General features: G+C 42.1%; 2 protein-coding genes and 1 non-coding gene across 16 annotated transcripts in view; 2 read left to right on the forward strand and 1 right to left on the reverse strand.

Moving 5' to 3' along the window:
* Positions 1-5,419, reverse strand: part of PPIL3 (peptidylprolyl isomerase like 3) — an 18,367-nt gene extending 12,948 nt beyond the window's left edge. Inside the window, exons 1-3 of one of the 5 annotated variants that reach the window (XM_054476833.2) lie at positions 5,279-5,419; positions 3,621-3,691; positions 1,723-1,797 (exon numbers count right to left, since the gene is read on the reverse strand). In XM_054476833.2, the coding sequence (XP_054332808.1) occupies positions 1,723-1,797; positions 3,621-3,623 (78 nt within the window). In that variant the 5' untranslated portion in view covers positions 3,624-3,691; positions 5,279-5,419. The other 4 variants (XM_063648328.1, XM_054476835.2, XM_054476837.2 and 1 more) reach the window with 4 other exon arrangements.
* On the forward strand, positions 5,130-21,514 carry NIF3L1 (NGG1 interacting factor 3 like 1). 10 transcript variants are annotated; one of them, XM_063648326.1, is made up of 8 exons: positions 5,408-5,426; positions 7,770-7,823; positions 7,952-8,413; positions 9,293-9,455; positions 12,881-13,007; positions 14,643-14,781; positions 16,959-17,042; positions 21,082-21,514. In XM_063648326.1, the coding sequence occupies exons 3-8, from the start codon at positions 7,978-7,980 to the stop codon at positions 21,264-21,266; spliced, it is 1,134 nt and encodes a 377-aa protein (XP_063504396.1). In that variant the 5' UTR covers positions 5,408-5,426; positions 7,770-7,823; positions 7,952-7,977; the 3' UTR covers positions 21,267-21,514. The 10 variants fall into 10 exon arrangements, with proteins under 10 accessions (XP_063504393.1, XP_054332804.1, XP_054332803.1 ...); XM_063648325.1 differs by having other exon boundaries at positions 5,420-5,686; XM_063648324.1 differs by lacking the exon at positions 5,408-5,426 and adding an exon at positions 5,433-5,675.
* LOC129032227 (U6 spliceosomal RNA) lies at positions 16,593-16,694 on the forward strand. Its single transcript, XR_008501248.1, has one exon. It is a non-coding gene; the product is annotated as a U6 spliceosomal RNA (small nuclear RNA).
* Positions 21,515-22,373: the final 859 nt, after the last annotated feature.

The following is a 22,373-nucleotide window of genomic DNA, read 5'->3' on the forward strand; positions in this document are numbered from 1 at the left end:
AGGTAAGCCTAGAACTTCTGAGCTCACCTTAGCCTCCCAAAGTGCTGGAATTATAGATGTGAGCCACCATGCCTAGCCATAAATAATTGTTGAATAAATGAATATATACAGGTGACTCTTCTTCCTTCCATCCTTGTCATTTAAACAGGTGACACAGGCCGGGTGTGGTGGCTCATGCCTGTAAACCCAGCACTTTGGGCAGCCAAGACAGGTGGATCACCTGAGGTCAGGAGTTCGAGACCAGCCTGATCAACATGGTGAAACCCCATCTCTACTAAAAATACAAAATTAGCTGGGCATGGTGGCTGGCGCCTATAGTCCCAGCTACTAGGGAGGCTGAGGCAGGAGAATCCCTTGGACCTGGGTGGCGGAGGTTGCAGTGACCCAAGACTGGGCCACTGCACTCCAGCCTGAGCAACAAGAGCAAAACTCTGTCTCAAAAAAATAAATAAATAAAAATAAACAGGCGAAATAATGTATAGAACAAGTCAGGCATGGTGGCTCACGCCTGTAATTCCAACACTTCAGGAAGCTGAGATGGGAGGATGGCTGGAGACCAGGAGTTCGAGACCAAGTTGGGCAACATAGTGAGACCTCATCTCTATAAAAAATTAAAAAAAAATTAGCCTGGCATGGTGGCACACGCCTGTAGTCCTATCTACTTGGGAGGCCAAGGTGGGAGGATTGCTTGAGCCCAGGACGTTGAGGCTGCAATGAGCCATGATTGCACCACTGCACTCCAGTCTGGGCGACAGAGCAAGACCCTGTCTCAAAAAAAAAAAAAAAAAAGTATACAACAATTCTTTAATATAATATCCTGCCGGGCACGGAGGCTCATGCCTATAATCCCAACACTTTGGGAGGCTGAGGCAGGCGGATTACCTGAGGTCAGAAGTTTGAGACCAGCCTGGTCAACATGGTGAAACCCCGTCTCCACTAAAAAAATACAAAAATTAGCTGGGCATGGTGGTGGGTGCCTGTAATCCCAGGTACTTGGGAGGCTGAGGCAGGAGAATCGTTTGAACCCCGGAGGCGAAGGTTGCAGTGAGCCAAGATCATGCCACTGCACTCCAGCCTGGGTGACAGAGCAAGACTCCGTCTTGAAAAAAAAAAGGCCAGGTGCAGTGGCTTATGTTTGTAATCCCAGCACTTTGGGAGGCTGAGGTGCGTGGATCACCTGAGGTTAGAAGTTCGAGACCAGCCTGGCCAACATGGTGAAACTCTGTGTCTACTGAAAATACAAAAATTAGCCAGGCATGGTGGCGCATGCCTGTAATCCCACTTATTGGGGAGGCTGAGGCAGAAGAATTGCTTGAACCCAGGAGGCAGAGGTTGCAGTGAGCCGAGATCACGCCATTGTACTCCAGCCTGGGGGACACAGCGAGACTCCGTCTCAAAAAAAAAAAAAAAATAAATAAATAAATAAAAAAGAAAGAAAAAAAGTAATATAACGTCCTAATGATTACGTTTCCTGAAGAACATTAGTTCAAAAGAAAAAGATACTGGCTACTCTATCATTACCGAAAAATTATCTATGTTCTCTTTGATCCACCTTTGACATTGGACAAATAAGTGGAAATCAGGCCAGAAGTTAGGATGGCTAGTTTTCCCTAACAATGGTTTTACAGAAAGTTTTGTTGTTATTTAGGTTAGATTATTCAATTCCAAAGTGGTTATCTTGTTGTATTAACTGATGTTGAATATGTAAATAATGGTACTTACCTCACATGTTTTGGGTGTCCTCTCACAGAAGACTTCAATTTTAATATCACCTACATCTGTATGCAGTGTCACAGACTAAAAAGGAGAGAAAATGTGAGAACAAATGAAATTTATTTAGGTGACTTTATGCATTGTTTATTTCCCTGTGTGGATATTCAAGATGATAATCTGAATAAAAACAGACAGAAATACTGCTTCAGAGATGACCCATCCACAAAGCAGCTCTTAGAGGTAAGTTGTACTTTTTCCTCAAAATTGATCTCAACAGTAGAGAAAAAACTCCAGAATATAAATGTTAGGGTTAAGTAGTATCCATGATAAAAATTTGGAAGTAAATATTTTGATGGAAAGAATTAACTTTGAATTTTTTATCAAGAAAAATAAAAACAATTGTTATGTATTATTGATGTACATGGCAATTCACCAACATCCTCATTTATAGAAAAATGATGAGAAAATGATTTTTCAAAACAATTTCCACCATTTTCCTTAGGTAATTTAATTCTGAGAAACAGGGTTAAAAAATAATTCCTTTCTCGACTAACAAAAATATAACAAGTGTCAGTGTTTCTAAATCTTAAATGTGCAGAGATAACCACAGTGCTTTCTTGCTTGCTTTTTGTTTTTGTTGTACCTGTTTTTCTGTAACCTGTATACCCCTTGATATGATACTGTATTCCAGAGAGGGAGAAAACAATTTGGAGGGTTCCTTTTTCATTTCTCCTTTTTTTTTTTTTTTGAGGTGGAGTCTTGCTCTGTCACCCACACTGGAGTGCAGTGGCACGATCTCGGCTCACTACAATCTCCACCTCCTGGGTTCAAGCAATTCTCCTGCCTCAGCCTCCCAAGTAGCTGGGATTACTGGCATATGCCACAACACCCAGATAATTTTTGTATTTTTAGTAGAGACAGGGTTTCACCATGTTGGCCAGGCTGGTCTTGAACTCCTGACCTCAAGTGATCGGCCCACCTCTGCCTCCCAAAGTGCCAAGATTACAGGCATGAGCCACCGCGCCTGGCCTAGCAGTTAGAGAGTATGAGCAGGTTAAAGATGTGTGTGGGAGAAGCAGGGCACTATTCTCATTGCCTTTTTCTACTTCAGGTTCTAGTTGCCCACTTTATTTAATTGTTTTTTTAAAAGTAGAGACGGGGGCCTCACTGTGTTGCCCAAGCTGGTGTTGGAACTCCTGGGATCAAGCAACCCTCTCACCTCCGCCTCCCAAAGTGCTGGGATCACAGGTGTCAGCCACTGTGCCCAGCCTAGTTGCCCACTTTAGATCTAGAGCAAAATAATCCAAATAAAATTGTCAGACCTGTCTATTCTCTTCTGCTCCTTCAACTCTCCCTTTCCATTTCTATCTATCTTGTAATCAACCTTTCTCCATAAAAGGTAAATTCTGGCTGGGCGTGTTGGCTCACGCCTGTAATTCCAACACTTTGGGAGGCCAAGGCAGGCAGATCACCTGAGGTCAGGAGTTCGAGACCAGCCTGCCCAACATGGCGAAACCCCATCTCTACTAAAAATACAAAAAATTAGCTGGGCGTGGTGGCAGGCGCCTGTAGTCTCAGCTACTGGGGAGGCTGAGGCAGGAGAATTGCTTGAACCCAGTGGCAGAGGCTGCAGTGAGCCGAGATTACGCCACTGCACTCCAGCCTCGGCGACAAGAGTGAAACTCAAAAAAAAAAGGTAAATTCTGTGCATTTTAAGTGACAACATTAAATAATTTTAAAGTAATTTTGTGTATTTTTTAAAAGAATTATTCCATATTAAGTGCTTCTATATTATACAATTTCTCCATCTTGCCACTGCAATTTCCATGCACTTTTATTGCCCTTGACTGAATTTCTAAAAATTACTTATAATGAAAGACATTAGATAAAAATTGCTCAAAACTTACCATTTTTCCTCTTAGTGGTTTCAGGAAGGACTACGTAATTTCTCAGTCTTACAGCGAGTTCAAAAGTAAGTCTCCAGTCCCAAAAGAAAAAAAGAATTAGGCTCATTTTTCTGTCTTAACTCACACACGCTCATCTTTACTGCACATTTTAAATAAAAATCCTCGCTGGGCGTGGTGGCTCACGCCTATAATCCTAACACTTTGGGAGGCCGAGGCGGGTGGATCACTTGAGGTCAGGAGTTCGAGAGCAGCCTGGCCAACATGGCGAAACCCCGTCTCTACTAAAAACACAAAAATTAGCCGGGTGTGGTGGCGGGCGCCTGTAGTCCCAGCTACTCAGGAGGCTGCGGCAGGAGAATCACTTGAACCCAGGAGGCGGAGGCGGAGGCTGCAGTGAGCCGAGATCGCACCACTGCACTCCAGCCTGGGTGACAGCACGAGACTCCGTCAAAAAAAAAAAAAATCCTCTAATGGCATCCTCTAGGTAATAAAAACCCAGCTATAGAAGTAATGACGAGATATCCTATCCGATTCAAGCGTCCCAATCTCCTACTTGCCCGGCTTGCTCTTCTTCAAGAGCCTCCTTGCAAGTCACCCAATAATCCAGATACCTTCCCTTAGGGTCCAGGAATTGGGTGTCCCTTTTGCCTGGAATTCTTACACTCAGACATCTCTACGGCTAATTTCCTCACTTCCAAATTTCTGCTTAAATGTCAAGTTTAACTGACCTGACAATCCTACACAGAACTGCTTTAGCCCTTCAGCCCTAGGACATTCCTATTTCCTTCTCCCACAGCACTTATCAACTAACATACTATGAACTTCTCTTTTTTTTTTTCACCACAGCACTTATCACTAATATACTATGAACTTCTCTTTTTTTTTTTTTTCACCACAGCACTTATCACTAATGTACTATGAACTTCTCTCTCTCTTTTTTTTTTTTTTTCATTTTGAGACGCAGTCTCGCTCTGTCGCCAGGCTGGAATGCAGTGTGGCACGATCTCAGCTCACTGCAATCTCCGCCTCCGCCTCCCGGGTTCAAGTGATTGTCGTGCCTCAGCCTCCCGAGTAGGTGGGACTACAGGCGCGCGCTACCATGCACGACTAATTTTTGTATTTTTAGTAGAGACGGGGTTTCGCCGTGTTGGCCAGGCTGGTCTCGAACTCCTGACTTCAGGTGATCCGCCCGCCTCGGCCTTCCGAAGTGCTGGGAGGCCGCCGTGCAGGGTCCTTCTTTTACTCTGACGTTGCAACAACAGCCTCGCCGCCCACTGTTCACTCGCAGTATCCCAAGAACTAAACCTGTAGCATCACAGAACTCAGCAAGCATTCGAGTAAGTGAATGAAAGAATGACGTTACTCCATACTTGGGCTTTACTACTTCGTTTAGCACAGCCGTTGTTAAAACAGGAAAAATGCAATCGCAGATGCCAGCAGAGGTCTGTTGGTTCAAAATTATAGTTTCTTTGGGCCAGCGGAAGTTGGGCGCGGGACCCAAGAGAGAGAACGCCCCTTACCGCCTCACCTCCTTCCTCCCCTCATCTTCCTATCTCAAACCAAAACGACAATGCAATTTATCCCCAACCGGAAATCTGACAGTGAAAGGGAGCTCTACTAATAATTGCACTGGGACAAGAAGTGTAAGGCGAAACTACCTGGGCAACCTCAAGCAATGCTTTACACTCGGCAGCCAAACGGAAAGGACCACTTCCGCCCAGCTCTCCCGCTACGGGGAGCCAATTGCCACAGCACCCGGAGCGCCGACGCAGGACCGGAAGTGACGCAGAGAGGTTTCCGGGACTGGTGAGTAGTGGGCGATTTAAAAACCCGCGAGTGTAGTTGTGACCTTCGCGGTAGGTGCCGGTTGGGGCCGGCTGTGATTGTTATCTTGGTGCTGCAGAGGATAGCAGAAGAGGAGATTGGGTCAGAAAACTGCCCTGCCGCACCAGAGCACAGCGCACTAGTGGGACAGGGGTCCTGACTCAGACTTACTGGCTGTGTCTCGTGGTTTTTCATTGTCCTGGAAAAGGCCTGAAGTGGCACTGAAATGAGGTATAGATGAGGTAACGTCGAGGGAGCGGTTTGCAGGTTGCAAAGGGGCCCTACTGATGCTGCTTAATAGTAAACAGTGCTTACTCTAGGACAGGAGTTGTTTCCAGCTTTACGTGTAAATCTCGCGATATTGTGGCCTGGGCACTATTTCCATTAAGGAGGAAACTGCACAGATAAGTCATTTACCTGCTGTTGCACAGCTCTGGCTCTCGGATTCAGGCTGGCTTCCGAGTCGGTGCTCTTAACCACCATACTATGTTGCCTTCTGTTGTCGTTGTTGACTGTGGCCATGTAGCCTCGCAGTTTCCTCATCTGTAACAGTAAATAACTCAAAACCTGCATGGTGGCCCACTAGGGTTTCACTTTCGAGCTTGCCAGATGTAGAAAATTCTGGAGAATGGAGTACTATGAGGACCATTAGAAGATCTTCCAAGGCCGGACGCAGTGGCTCACCCCTGTAATCCCAGCACTCTTGGAGGCCGAGGCAGGTGGATCACTTGAGCGCAGGAGTTTGAGACCAGCCTGGGCAACATGGCGAATCCCCATCTCTACTAAAAATACAAAAATTAGCCCGGTGTGGTGTTCCGCGCCTGTAGTCCGAGCTGCTTAGGAGGCTGAGGTGGGAGGATCTGCTTGAGCTCAGGAAGTCGAGGCTGCAGTGAGCTGAGATCACGCCACTGCACTCCAGCCTAGGCGACTAGTGAAACCCTGTGTCAAAAAGAAAAAAACAAAAACAAACTTGCAAGACCTCGAGTGGTTTTTGGAGACCCTGTATCACTTTAAATAATGTGTTAAATAAACATCTTCATCTCATTAAGTGGAAATGTTGAAAAATTGCTTTTGGAATAATTGGCTTATGGATATTTCATCAAATTTACAATTGGCTATGCTTTCTTATTGTGCATACTATGAAATGCTTTTCTTCAAAAAGTTTATAAGTGGTAAGTTTAAGAATGAGGTTGACAGCATTATCTTTTGTGGTTATTTGATTAAACATTTACTAATTGTGCATATTTTGGAGCCAGCAGTTTTTTTCTACCTTTCCATTGCCCTCCCACCTTCCCTCTGTTGCCAACCTTTTCAGTTCCTTGTTGGATGTAGATACTTAGAAGGCTTACAGGCTGTCTGGGAAAAGTACCCTATGCCTTATCCCCTCCCACCTCTTGAGCCTGGCCTTTGTGTAGCAAATGTTGCTTAAGGGGCAGTGGCTTCTCCCTTCTTCTGCCTTGACCCTGCCCATTTGTAGAGTGACCTGCGTGTGTATTCCTTGATTCTTGATTCTGATAAAGCACTTGACATTTTAAACATTCTTTTTTTTTTTTTTTTTTTTTTTTTTGAGACGGAGTGTTGCTCTCTTGCCAGGCTGGAGTGCTGTGGCATGATCTTGGCTCACTGCAACCTCCGCCTCCCGGGTTCAAGCGATTCTCCTGCCTCAGCCTCCCTAGTAGCTGGGATTACAGGTGCACGCCACCATGCCCAGCTGATTTTTGTATTTTTAGTAGAGACAGGGTTTCACCATGTTGGCCAGGATGGTCTTTATCTCTTGACTTTGTGATCCTCCCCCCTCGGCCTCCCAAAGTGCTGGGATTACAGGCGCCCCGCCACATTATTCTGTTTTTTGGTAAAGCACATTGTAATGCCAGTATATACCACCCCAACTCCAAATTCTGTTGCAATCAGGGGAGGCGGGCAGTGTCATTCTATGCAATAAGCATTTAGTGCTGGCTTATATTAGTGATACTGAGATTTATTGAAGTTAGTTCCTATTACATAGTAGCTTTAGCATAATGGGCACACAGAATTATGAGAATACTGAGGGGTGGGGAGCCTTGGGAAGGGTGCTGAAAATGGAGGTCAAGAAAAGTTTTATTTAAGAAGTTGGAGGGGGCTTGGGAAAAGGAAGGGTAATATTTAGAGAAATGGATTAGGGAGGAGGTTGGTTGAAGCAAGGGTAGGGAGAATAAGAACAAGGGTGTGTGAGGCAGGAGACGGGATGGACGTTTGTGTATTATGTACCAGGCTTTGCTAGGTTACATAATTCATTTGCTCCTCTGGATGGCCTGTGAAGTGGGTTATAGTATCTCTGTTTCGTAGGTGAGAAAACAAGATTGGAGAGGTTAAATGGCTTACCTAAGTTACAGTGTGCTGGTAAGTGGCAGAGCCACTATTTGAACCCAGATCTCTATGATGACAGCTCTTTTGCCCATATGCTTTGATGCCTCAAAGATCCAGGCCTAAAGTGTACCTGTGTACCATTTTCTTTGTTTTGACTTCAGAAACTTGAACTTTACCTGATTTCTGTATGTTGTCATCTTGCGTACGCCCAGTCCCCACGACAGTCCGGTTTGTAGATTCCCTTATCTGCAATTCTTCTCGTTCCTTCATGGATTTGAAGGCTCTCCTTTCTTCCTTGAATGACTTTGCATCCCTCTCGTTTGCTGAGAGTTGGGACAATGTTGGATTACTGGTGGAACCAAGCCCACCACATACTGTAAATACACTCTTCCTGACCAATGACCTGACTGAGGAAGTGATGGAGGAGGTGCTGCAAAAGAAGGCAGACCTCATTCTCTCCTACCATCCGCCTATCTTCCGACCCATGAAGCGCATAACCTGGAACACCTGGAAGGAGCGCCTGGTGATCCGGGCTCTGGAGAACAGAGTCGGTATCTACTCTCCTCACACAGCCTATGATGCTGCGCCCCAGGGCGTCAACAACTGGTTGGCTAAAGGGCTTGGTGAGAAGCCTCTTTCATATTTGATATTTTCCCTGCAAATACTTTGAAACTTTAGAATGTCTTTCCAGTAAAGTTTTAACTGCTTTAGGGTTGGGGAGGGCATGATTCCATTTTTATATAATAATTTTAAAATAATGTTGCTGAAATTTGGCAGTTAAATTGCATTTGAAAAAGGAAACATTTTTTATTCTTATGGAGTAAGGAGAGCAGAAGTCTTCCTTACTGGACTGAGCTTCATCATTCCTCACTTTTGTGGCACAATGCCTGCCACCCAGGCACTTGGAAAATGCTTGTTGAATTGAAAGCTCAGGCCTCTCCAGAATACACTTGATTGATAAGTCAGGTAAATAGATATCAGGGTTTTAATGAATGTTTTTAGTGAATGTTTACTTATGCCTAGCACAATGAGGGAATGATGGATGGATTTTAGCTTTATTTTAGTAAGTCTTTAGTTTACTCATTTCGGGCTGAAGCTTTTATGATGATATCTGGATTAATGTGGTCAAATAAAGTATGAGCATTTGCAACCTGAATGATGGTTTACGTGGCTAGATTTACCAAGCAGTAGACCATTCTGTGTATTATCTGAAAATGTATGAATCAGTCTTTCTTGTCCAAGTTTTTCAGAGATTTAAGAATCTTTTGGAAAATAATTCTGAAAATAATTTGATTTTGTATGTCCATACCAAACTCCTAGATTATGGGGACTGGTGATGTATATCTAAGGGATATGTATGTGTGTGCGTGTTATATAAGCATGAGAATGAATCTTTTAAAAAAGTCATTTCTTAGAAATTTTGCCTATAATAGTTTATCTTACTTTTAAATCTTAATCTCTTACCCCCCAAAACTCCCATTTTCCCACAATATTTTCTCTAGGAGCTTGTACCTCCAGGCCCATACATCCTTCCAAAGCTCCCAACTACCCTACAGAGGGAAACCACCGAGTAGAATTCAACGTTAACCACACCCAAGACCTGGACAAAGTCATGTCTGCAGTGAAAGGAATTGACGGTGTTTCTGTCACTTCTTTTTCTGCTAGGTACAATTTATTTTTCTCTTTTTTTGTGTGTATTTATTTGTAAGCATCTTCCTTACAAAGTCTATAACCCTGGTATTTAGGCTTGAAACAAATAATTTTCTCTGGAGTTGGTTTACAAAGCAGCATACTCCTTATTTGTTTGTGGGTCCTGGAGAACTATGGAATTTTTTCAAAACAATAAAAACGGTAAGTAACACTAAGTATTTTCTGTGTCAGGGGACTATACTATGCGTTTTACCTACAGTATTTCTAATCCTGGTAATGTTCAAAGATAGTTGTTTTTACTTTAGAGAATACAGATAGATCCTAGTGATGTGGTGATAAGGCTTTTATTGGTTCCCAGCAAATCAGTGATTCCCAAGCGCTTTCTTTTTTATATTTATCTTTACATTTTAAATATATATTTTCATAAATCAGTCTTTTTATTTAACATCATGGGAAATACTTTTCTGAATAGTCTTTTTTTGTTTGTTTTAAGAGACTCCCAGGCTGGGCACGGTGGCTCACACCTGTAATCCCAGCACTTTGGGAGGCTAAGGCTGGTGGATCACCTGAGGTCAGGAGTTCGAGACCAGCCTGACCAACATGGAGAAACCCCGTCTCTACTAAAAATACAAAATTAGCTGGGCATAGTGGCGCATGCCTGTAATCCCAGCTACTCAGGAGGCTGAGGCAGGAGAATCACTTGAACCCGAGAGGCAGAGGTTGCAGTGAGCCGAGATGGCTCCATTGCACTCCAGCCTGGGCAACAAGAGCGAGACTCTGTCTCAAAAAAAAAAAAAAAAAAAAAAAAAAAGCGACTCCCATGCTGGAGTGCAGTGGTATGATCGTAGTTTGCCATGGCTTTAAACTGCTGGCCTCAAGCAGTCCTTCTATCTCAGCCTCTCAGTTAGCTGGGACTATAGGTGCCAAGCACTTCAAGGGAAAAATACATTAAGTGCCTCTTTATAAGGTCAATCATTATTTAGGGCAGAGATAGGAGTTTTTTTGGTTTATGTATTTATTTATTATTATTATTATTATTTTTGAGACGAAGTCTAGGTCTATCACCCAGGCTGGAGTGCAGTGGTACAATCTTGGCTCACTGCAACCTCCGCCTCCCTGATTCAAGCGATTCTTCTATCTTAGCCTCCTGAGTAGCTGGGACTACAGGTGCATGCCACCACGCCCAGTTATTTTTTTGTATTTTTAGTAGAGATTGGTTTCATCATGTTGGGTGGGCTGGTCTTGAACTCCTGACCTCGTGATCCACCTGCCTCAGCCTCCCAAAGTGCTGGGATTACAGGCGTGAGCCACTGTGCCCAGCCGGTTTTTTATTTTTTATTTTTGAGAGACAAGGTCTCACTTTGTCATCCAGGCTGCAGTGCAGTGGCATGATCACAGTCCATTACAGCCTTGACTTCACAGGCTCAAGCTATCCTCCCACTGCAGCCTCCCTAATAGCTGGGACTATAGGTATAACTTGACACCATGCCTGGCTAATTGTTCTGTCTTTTGTAGAGACAGGATTTTGACTTGTTGCCTAGGCTGGTGTCAAACTCCTGGGCTCAAGCCATGTGTCCACCTTGACGTCCCAAAGTGCTGAGATTACAGGCATGAGCCACTGCCCCCTGCCTAACCTCTCATTATTTTTAATTGCTTGTAATGTTTCTTATTATGGATGAATGGTAGTTTCTTTAAGCATTCCTCTTCCTGCTGATGGACTTTTTAGTTCGATTCCAGCTTTTCCATATTGTAGATAATATCTGAGTTTTACCATTAGATAGGGATCAAGGCATTGGTTTTCTTTTTAAAAATGTCACAGGTGATTGCAGAGTTTATAATTAATGCTTCCAGATTATCTTTAAAGGTGTCCTTTAGTTCTAGAATTTTATGATTATATTTAGAGTTTATGGTTAAATGTGAAACTTTCTTGATGTCAGTAATTTTGGAGAGGCTCTAGAGGGTGATCCAAGGGCCTCCTGCGTGATTGTTAATGAGGTGCTTATTTAAAAATGCAGATATTTGGCCAGGCGTAGTGGCTCATGCCTGTAATCCCAGCACTTTGGGAGGCTGAGGCAGGTGGATCACGAGGTCAGGAGATCGAGACCATCCTGGCTAACACTGTGAAACCCCACTTCTACTAAAAATACAAAAAATTAGCCGGGCGTGGTGGCGGGCTCCTGTAGTCCCAGCTACTCGGGAGGCTGAGGCAGGAGAAAGGCGTGAACCCAGGAGGCAGAGCTTGCAGTGAGCCGAGATTGCATCACTGCACTCCAGCCTGGGCGACAGAGCGAGACTCTGTCTCAAAAAAAAAAAAAATCAGATTTTTGTATTCACCTCAGACCTTATAATTAGAATGGAGTTTGCCTGAGAATCTGTCCAGGACATTCTCAAATTCAATGATGTTTTAAAATTATCATCTCTAAGACTTTAAAAAAATTCAGTTTGCCCCAGCCCCATTTGTAGATGTTCTGTTCACTGGTTCTGTGGAAGGATCCAGCAGCTGTTATTTTAAGAAGCTAGAAGGAATTTTTTTTATTTTTTATTTTTTTCAGACAGAGTCTCACTCTGTTGCCCAGGTTGGAGTGCAGTGGTGTGATCTTGGCTCACTGTAACCTCCGCCTCCCAGGTCCAAGTGATTCTCCTGCCTCAGCCTCCCCAGTAGCTGGGACTACAGGCACCCCCACCACGCCCGGCTAATTTTTTTTGTATTTTTGGTGGAGATGGGGTTTCGTCATGTTGGCCAGGCTGGTCTTGAACTCCTGATCTCAGGTAATCCACCTACCTTGGCCTCCCAAAGTGCTGGGATTACAGGTGTGAGCCACTGTGCCTGGCCTTCTTTTTTTTTTTTTTTTTTTAACTTTAATTTTTTAATAATTAAAAAAATAATAATAAGATAGGGTCCTGCTATGTTGCCCAGGCTGGTGTTGAACTCCTGGGCTCAAGTGATCCGCCCACCTTGGCCTCCCAAAATGCTGGGATTACAGATGTGAGCCACTGCACCCAGCCAAGAAATTTCTGATGCTCAATCGGGATTGAGAACAGTTCTTGAACAGTGGTTTCAAAGTGAGGTCCCTGGACCAGCAACATCAGCATCACCTGGAACTTGTTAGAAAGGTAACCTCTCAGACCCCCATGAATCAGAAACTCCAGGGGTGGGGCCCAGCACTCTGTCTTTTAATAATCCTCCAGGTGATTCTGATCTAGATCAGAGTCTACTAGACTCTGCCTACTAGAGTTAGAGAAATGCTATTCTAGAAAATGGATTAGTTTCAGGTTAAATGGGTTCTGTTGGTTAAATCCTTGGTTCCACATAAATCTAATCTATTCTTCCTTGGTTCCACATAAATCTAATCTATTATAGTAGGTTTGTAAACTGTGGATTATCTAAAATACATTTTGGCTATATTTGTCCTAAATGGAGTGATTTTTTTCCCCCCTAGGACTGGTAATGAGGAACAAACACGGATTAATCTGAATTGTACTCAGAAGGCTTTGATGCAGGTGGTAGATTTTCTTTCCCGGAACAAACAACTTTATCAGAAGACGGAAATTCTGTCACTGGAGAAGGTAATAAGAATATTTTGTATTTGATTTTAAAATACTGCGCACACATTTTCTAACAGCTTTATTGAGGTATAATTGATATACTAAGAATTGTACATATTTGATATGTACAATTTGATGAGTATCATTACTTTGCATTTTTCTTCAGCAAATTCATTTGTAAATTATTAGATCAACAGGCCATTCACTGTTATCTAAAGTACAAAATGGCAATGAGAGCATAATATTCTCTAGGAAGTTATTGAGAAAGGGAGACATTCCAGGAACAGGAAAATATTGGTACTTCTTCAGGGTTACAGATTTGGTTACAGGTTTGCTCTCCTTATTTTACACCCTCTGCCTGGACCATGTCATTCACTTCTTTAACTTGATAGCCATTTGTATGATGATTCCTATCTTTACTTTTTGGCTTAGAATGCTTTCTTAAGGGAAAAAATGACAAGAACCCATATTTTCAACTACTTTCTGGATGTTTTGCACTTACAGAGCCCACAAGTATTTCAAATTCAATATATCCAAATACTTTATCCATTTGCCCCCCTCTCTTTTTTTTTTTTCATATTTCATATTTCAGTATCATTATCTACTTTAGTTTCCAAGTTTTCACATTCCTCCTTGACTCTAAGCCCTGCTGAGTCTGGCCTCATATCTATACAGTGTTTCTCCTCTGTATTGGCTCTGCCACCACAGTCATTGAAACTCTCATTTTCTGCGACGAGAGTAGTCTCACCGAGCACCTAGGAGGCAGTCCAGGCTCTTTAGCATGGTGTCGGAAGCCCTTAATGACCTGCTACAGTCCGGGCCTCCAGCCTCTTCTCCTTCCACAGCATGTGCTCTGCACAGTAGCCATACTGTCTTCTTTTAGATATGCCCCCACAGTGTGTTTCTCAAGTCTTTGGCACCTTTGTCCATGTTCTCTCTGTTTAGAATGCCTTTCTCCATCTCATCATACCTCTGTCCTGCCACACTGCACTTGACATCACCCCTTTTTAAACTCTTTATTTCCCCCTTTTTAACTCTTCTACGGTTTTCTCTAAGACCTAAGTCCTTCCTCCAAGTACTCCCCAAGCCCCCCAAGTCACAGCTCATTTAGTTTGTCATTCCTTGTGCTGCTGCAACTGTAGCACCTACCTTGTATTTAAACAGTTCTATTATTTTATTTGAGACAGGGTCTGGCTCTGTCCCCAGGCTAGAGTGCGGTGGTACAATCTCAGCTCACCACAACCTCTGCCTCCTGGGTAGCTCAAGCCCACCTCCCATTCAGCCTCCCAAGTAGCTGGGACTGCAGGCGCACGCCACCGTGCCTGGCTAATTTTTGGATTTTTTTGTGGAGATGAGGTCTCACTGTGTTGCCCAGGCTGGTCTCAAACTCCCGAGCTCAAACAATCCACCCACCGCAGCCTCCCAAAGTGCTAGAATTATAGGCACGAGCCACCACACCTGGCCTGATTATTGATTTAAACATCTGCCTTCCTAGAAAACTGTGAACTCCTAGAAGAATGATTTTGTCAGGTTTGTATCCCCACATTTAGCCTGGAGCTTGCTATAGTAACCTCACAGTGTACATGTTGATGATTTTAGCATTTGTTGTTTTAGGACTAACAATGGACACCGTTTCTAACTTCTGTTTCTCCTCAGCCTTTGCTTCTACATACTGGAATGGGACGGTTATGCACACTGGATGAATCTGTCTGCCTGGCAACTATGATTGATCGAATAAAAAGACACCTAAAACTATCTCATATTCGCTTAGCCCTTGGGGTGGGGAGAACCTTAGGTAAATATAGCTCCTTCATTTATCCAGTATGCCTGCTGTTAACATTTGACAAAGGTTGAAACTCTTGGTTGTATTAATATGTGATAGAGAATGTGTTAGCAGCTCATAGGAGATAATTGGTTTATGTTATTGATTAGGGTGGGCCAGGTTCTGATGTGGAATACATCTCATTGACTTAATCAATGAGATTTATTTCTCTGTCATGCTATGTGTTCAAGTCGGTCATTGTAGGAAGTCTGACCATTGTAGACTGGTTGCTGTTGCAGAGGGAGGGAGTTTTGCAGGGTCTTAAACCATCAGTTTAAAATTCCAGGAAACATGTTAATTTCTGCTCAACTCATTTTCCAGAATTAGTCATGTTGCCCAATACAACCAAGGGAGGCATAAAGTGCAATCTTACCATGTGTCAGGAAGAGAGCTGGAATCATGATTGTTACAATTACAACATAAACTTTGCACTTATAAGACTGGTAATATTTTCTAGTGAGGTGCTACTGAATGATCTGATCCATTGCAGTTCCTAAGTCTTGTAGTTTTTTCTTCTGGCCTTTCCTGGTACTTTTGAGAACAAAAAGAGTGAACAGACATTTGTTCAACACCTTCAGTGAGCCTAGCACTGTACTGATTGTCCTAAGTATGTGAGCTCCTGCTGGCAAAAGCAGTGGGGCACAGCGGTTATAGGTGTGGATTCTGAGCTTAGACAACCTGGCTTCAGATTTGTCTGTCCTGTTTGCTGCATGTCTTTGACAAGTTGTTTATGCCCTCTGTGTCACAGTAGCCTCATCTGTAAAAACTGCATTAATAATAAAACCTAACTCAGAGGGTGGTAGTATAATCCATGTGACATGGCACAGTGATTGGCTCACATTAAGTATAGTTAAAGTGCTAGCTGTTGTTAGCTTTGTGGTTGGTACTATTTCTCCCATTTTATAGGTGAACAATTGTGGTTCAGAGAGATAAGTAACTTTATTAGTTCGTTCTCATGCTGCTATGAAGAAATACCTGAGACTAGGTAATTTATAAGGAAAAGAGGTTTAATTGACTCACAGTTCTGCATGGCTGGGGAGGCCACAGGAAACCTACAATCATGTTGGAAGGCACCTCTTCTCTGGGTGGCAGGAGAGAGAATGAGTGCAAGCAAGAGAAATGCCAGACGCTTATGAAACAATCAGATCTCATGAGACTCACACATTATCACGAGAACAGCATGGGGGAACTGCCCCCATGACCCAATTACCTCCACCTGGTCCGGCCCTTGACCCGTGGGAATTATGAGGATTACAATTCAAGGTGAGATTTGGATGGGGACACAGAGCCAAACCATATCAGTAGCTTATCTAGAAGTCCAGTTAGATCAAACAACCCAAGGGAGTTAGTGTCCAAAGAAAATGGATAGCAGAGGTGGGATTTGACTTCCAAAATAACTCCAAAGCCCCCTCTTTGAGATACCATGCTGTTGAACTGGAGTGACCACTAAAGAAGTGTTCATTGTAGAAACCCAAGTGCTAAATACTTGGATTTTGGCTCGAAAGTTGCTGTTATTTCACTTTTCAGAGGATGCTTTTTGAGAATAAATAGTATATTTGAAAATAGTGCCAAATCCATTTGTAGCATTCCTCTTTCTCATAGTCCTTTTAGTTCCTTAGCTTCCTCACCTGAGAATAGAGATAGTACTTGCCTGCCTCTCACTGTTGTCTGAAGACCCAGGTGAGATTATTTTACCTAGCAATGTTGCAATACAGCCTAGAGCTGCACCATTAGTACTATTCAGTGGTTTGTGAGTTTGTGCAGCCATGTCCAAAGGAATAACGGTGCCCCCTTCAGCGGCACATGTACTAAAAATTGGATGATATAGATTAGCATGGCACCTACGCAAAGATTACACACAAATTTGTGCATTGTTCCGTATTTTGCGCAATTCACAAAGGTTGTTGGGGAAAAAAAAAACACAACAAAGGAATAATAACCGTGCCTTGGGTTAGCTATGCAATATCAAAGAATGACCTGTTTGCTTATATTAAAACATGTTTTTTTAAAATGCAGTAAGAACAATTCATATACTGGTGATGAGACCAGGAGTGAAATCTGTATTATGTTTAGGATTCTTGGTATAAATTATAATAGTAAAATGAAAGGGAATTGTAAAGTATTGGTCTCTTGTTTCCTTTGTTTTGAAGAGTCCCAGGTCAAAGTCGTGGCCCTGTGTGCTGGTTCTGGGAGCAGCGTTCTGCAGGGTGTTGAGGCTGACCTTTACCTCACAGGTAGGACAGACTTTGGATCTCTCTTGGTTAATTTTTTGCAAAATCAAAAATGGCAGATTTTAGGACAGTACCTGGCACATAGATGATACCTAATTAATGTTTTCTGAACCTGAACTAAACAGAAACTACAACAGAACTGGGGACATACTGCATTCTTTGTGGAGGGATGAAATCATTGAACAATTTATTACATTATCTCAAAAATTAATGGTCAGCATTTATTTTACCTACATTCTTCCTAAACTGTCCCAAACCTCTCAGATTTCACGTCAGTGGGATACTTTCTACCCTGTCACCTTAGCTAGGAAATGGTTCCTCTTACTCAGCCTAAAGCCAATCATCAGTTCCTATCAATTCAAGCTCCCAAATCTTTCTAGAATCTTCCCCCTATCTCTATCCAGGCACTATCTCCTACTTGAAGTACAGCATCAACCCTCTAATGGTATCTTCCATATACTCTCCTGAAATTAACTTTTCAAAGTGCAAATTTGATGGTCTTGATTAAAAAGACTTCAGTGATTTCCTTCATCTGTCTGGTGGAGCCTGAACATTGCATCCCCTTTCCTGTACCCTTTGCTTATGCTGTTTTCTCTGGCTAGAATGCCTTTTCCTTGTACTCCTAGTGATAAGTGAACACGCCCTCTGAGAAGCCTTCTCTGACACTGTCCTGCTCCTGCCTCTTGTGGGTCCCTATCACTTTGTCCTTGACCTCCAATGTGCACTTCTGTTGGATAGTAATTGTCTGGCTGCTGGGGCTTATACTCTCTCATTGAGGATACTACCTAATAGGTCCTGGCTAATTTTTATTGAAAGAATTACTTTATGTAGTTACTACTCAGGAATATGGCCAAACATGGCCCATTACGCCTCCAAAGGATTTGGAGGCATTTTAAGCGGTTGCTACTTTGTTTACCTCCTCCTTCTTAGGGTTAGGAGAGAATGAGTTAAAGAATTACTTTTCCCACTTCGAGGACCAGGCTCTAGGCTCTTAGCCCTCTGGCCATTCCTTTGGCTACTTCCATGCTTCTTCCCTTGCCTCCCACACCCACACTTTGTTATATAGCACACTCTCTTACAAAGGCTGCTGCGCTCAAAGCATTGTCACATCCTGAAGTACCAAGGAGCAGCATCTGAGCAAGCCTGATGGAATTGCTCTAAACCAATAAATTGATTTAAAAAAACAAAACATGTATGTGACTATTACTTATTTTATATTTTCTGAAGATAAAAGATTTTTGTAAGCCCTTAAATTTCTACCAGATTAAAGTGAAATTTCAATATGAATATCTTTACAGCATTGTGTCTATTTTAAAATTCATTTTAGCATTTTACTTAGGAATTTCAGACCTATGCAAAAGTTGCAAGAATAGTACACTGAACTATATGCTCTTCACCTTGTTTACTAATGGTTATATTCTGCCATATTTGTACATTCTCTATGTACATATTATATATGTGTCTATACACATTTATGTTTGCATGTATAGATACATAATATATACAAGTTAAAATATGTTCTATATATATATTGATGTATTTCCCCAGGACCATTTTGTAATCAATTGCAGACATGAAAATTTCTTTATCTGTCAATACTTCAGTGTATAGTCTTCTAAGAACAAAGACATTCTAAGTCCATGGAACAATTATCAAACATGGGAATTTAATATTGTTAAAACACTTACTTGATATACAATCCATATTCACATTTTCCCAATTGATAAACGCTTATAGCATTTCTTTTTCTGATCCATATCCAGCCAATGATCTCACATTGCATTTAGTTGTTATTAGTCTCCTTCAGTCTGGAATAGTTCCTCAGCTTTGTCTTCATAGCATTGACATTTTTAAAGAGTATAGGCTCTTTGTTTTGTGCTTCTCTCTCAATTTGGGGTATCTGTTTCCTTATAAATACTTTTTTAAAAACTAGTTTTTTAAAACAATGATAAAGTATAATGATACGTGCATAAGATAAATTCAAGCAGTTCCAAAATGTTAAAATGTCCTTCCTATCTGGCTGTGGGGAGAAATAGAAAATATATTATCCGGCTAGCATTAGATGTCTCTGGTCTGTGAGGCATCACTTTTGAGTATAACTTCAGAGATGTGAAGCCCCACCTAAAGGACCTCTGCTGAACTTCATCACGCTTCCTGTGAGCCTGAGGCCGTGTTCTCATTGTATTAGGTTGTTAAGGGTAATACCCCATAAGACCAGCAGATGGGGAGCCTGCTCCTTGCAAATTAGGTTCTCTCATTTGTCTTTTCATTCTCCATTTGCTTATTCTTTCCCAAGCTGCCATCCTGGGCTAAGCTTTTCTTTCCGTTGGCTTCAGCTATTATTGCAGGGTCTTCACTGATGTCCCCCCTTTCATGCCTTCTCCAGCCAATGAATTTGTCACATTACAGGCAGCCAGACTTACCTTTCCTAAAACAAGGCTTCCAGCTGGGCCATCTTAGTGTCTTTTCTTGCTTTTTACTTTTACTATTATAGATTAAGATGTTTTAAAAGGTGCTTGAATAAAAACTATTCCTTATAATGAGATGACACTTATTAGGAGAAGATTGTGGGGAACTGAAAAATTCTGGATTTAAAAAAACTCATTTTTTTACTTATAGGTGTTTTCTTGTGGGCAAATTAAAAGAGAACTCTTTTTTTTCTAAGAACCCTTTTTTCTTAAATTTATATGCCCTTCTGTCTCTAAATACAGTTCAAAATTGTACTTTTTAAAGAACAAACCAAATTGTACACAGTGCAGTTTTGCTCTTAAATTAGAAGTCATCAAATTCACAAACTGCATTTTAAAAAATTCAGAATATTAGGCTGGACATGGTGGCTCACGCCCGTAATCCCAGCACTTTGGGAGGCTGAGGCAGCCAGATCACTTGAGCCCAGGAGTTCGAGACCAGCCTGGCCAACGTGGTGAAACCCCATCTCTACTAAAAATACAAAAATTAGCCAGGCATGGTGGTGGGTGCCTGTCATTCCAGCTACTCGAGAGGCTGAGGCAGGAGAATCACTTGAACTCAGGAGGCAGAGGTTGCAGTGAGCCGAGATCATGCTACTGTACTCCAGCCTGGGTGACAGAGCAAAACTCCGTCTAAAAAAAAAAAAATATATATATATATATAAATAAATTAAAAATTCAGAATATGAATTTTCCCCAAATCTTTTCACAACAGATGAGATTCCCTCCGGAGTTTCTAGGGATTTTGCTTAAGTCAAAGAAAAATACTTTGTTTTTAACCTGGAAGTAATCTTAAATTCATTTCATCCTTATATATTAGACTAAGTTGACGACAGAAATACTGGTGCTTACAAAGCATAAGTCTTCTGGGCAGTATACATATAATATCCTCCAGAGGTATTTATTACTTACATAAGAGGCAAATTTTCTGAAGGCCTCATTTTACTTGGCAGTGATCATTCATTTTACTGTAGAAACACTTTGAATGGGTGTTTACGGATCTGGTTCTGGCCAGATATGTTGGATTGGATAATTGCCTTGGGGTCTGCTAAGGAAAAAGAAGTTGGAATTCTCAGTGGGATGGATTTTATTTTTATATTTTCGAGATAGTCTTGCTCTGTCACCCAGGCTGAAGTGCAGTGGTGCAATCTCGGCTCACTGCAACCTCCAGGCCCTGGACTGAAGCGATTCACCTGTCTCAGCCTCCTGAGTAGCTGGGATTACAGGCACGCGCCACCATGCCCAGCTAATTTTTGTGTTTTTAGTAGAGATGAAGTTTCACCATGTTGGCCAGGCTAGTCTAGCACTCTTTAGCTCAGGTGATCTGCCTGCCTAGGCCTCCCAAAGTGCTGGGATTACAGGCGTGAGCCACCGCGCCCAGACTTTTCTCTCTTTTTAAGTTGGAGGACATAAAAGAAAACTGTACACTACTTTCTAGATTTATATGTAAAACAGTTCTGCTCTATTACATTCACTTCATATAGACTACAAACTTGGTATTTCTGCTTTTGTGTTTCCTCATTCCACAGATTCCATATCTAGCATTTAAGAGTTTGCTCTTCCCTTTTTGGTAGGTGAGATGTCCCATCATGATATTTTGGATGCTGCTTCCCAAGGAATAAATGTCATCGTCTGTGAACACAGCAACACTGAACGAGGCTTTCTTTCTGACCTTCGAGATATGCTGGGTTCTCACTTGGAGAATAAGATAAATATTATCCTATCAGAGACTGACAGGGACCCTCTTCAGGTGGTATAATTGCAGAAACATCAGGATAACACATTCTACAAATCAGCTGGATGCCAACTTAAATTTGTAACATGAATCAGTGGGACTGGTGTGCTTCCAGAAGAGTGTCTTCGAGGGTATCATCGTTTCTGGTTTGTTAATCTTATTCACCAAATGTTCTATCACGCGTAAGGTAAAACTGTAATATAACTACCATATTAAATAACAAATGTTCATTATAAACTCTAGGAAAGATTGAATAAAATCTGTTTACTTAACATTCTTTGGAAGGAGCTCAAGTGATTCTGTCCTTAGTTTAATTGTAGATGGGATGGATCCATTTGGGTATCTCTGCCCTTGGTTAGTTAACATTATGCTTGAAAAACTTTGGCTTGAACACTTCTTTCTAGGTAGTAGCCTTTTTGCAGTGTTAAGAAGGTGTGTTTGTCCTTGTTCCTAGTTCTGCCTACATTCCAGTCTCTCACCTAAATTTCAGAATCAGAATGAGATTTATCAGGATGTTGTTTTGAAAATATATATACACAACCATTATTCATATTACTGTTACTTTATTGCTTTTTAGATGACTTACCTGTAATTTTTTTTTTCTTCCACAGTCCTTTGTTCCCGATTTCTGCTCTGTCACTTCCCTCTCCTGGCAATGAACTTGGCTGCCGCAGGCAGGGGGCAGGGCCAGGGAGTGAAATTCCAGAGCAGAAAGAACAAAGTCAGATATCTCAAAATATCATCCTGCCTCATTTAATCTGGGCCTTTTATCCATGTGGATGCCCCTTTCTAAACAGCGCCTGCACTGGGCTGCGAGGCCCCTGCCTGCCTGCTGCTGGTTGGGCAGGGCAGATACACCTTTCTCCACCTGAGGACTGCCGTTCTCAGGTAATCTGGCTAAAGCAATATTCTCTCCATTTTAGGCATTCTTAGATTGCTTTTATGATTTGTGCTATTTTACCATACCACATGTAATTTTTACTTCATGCTTTTGTGTAAAGCAACTTTTTCTCTTTTTATTTTTTATTGTGGTAAAATTCACATAACATAAAATTCACCATTTTATTTTCCCGCCCCCCCCTTCCAAAATTCACCATTTTAAAGTATACAATTCCGTAGCTTTTAGTACAT

This window comes from Pongo pygmaeus, chromosome 11 (genome assembly GCF_028885625.2).
Source record: "Pongo pygmaeus isolate AG05252 chromosome 11, NHGRI_mPonPyg2-v2.0_pri, whole genome shotgun sequence".
In the NCBI taxonomy this organism is placed as follows: domain Eukaryota; kingdom Metazoa; phylum Chordata; class Mammalia; order Primates; family Hominidae; genus Pongo; species Pongo pygmaeus.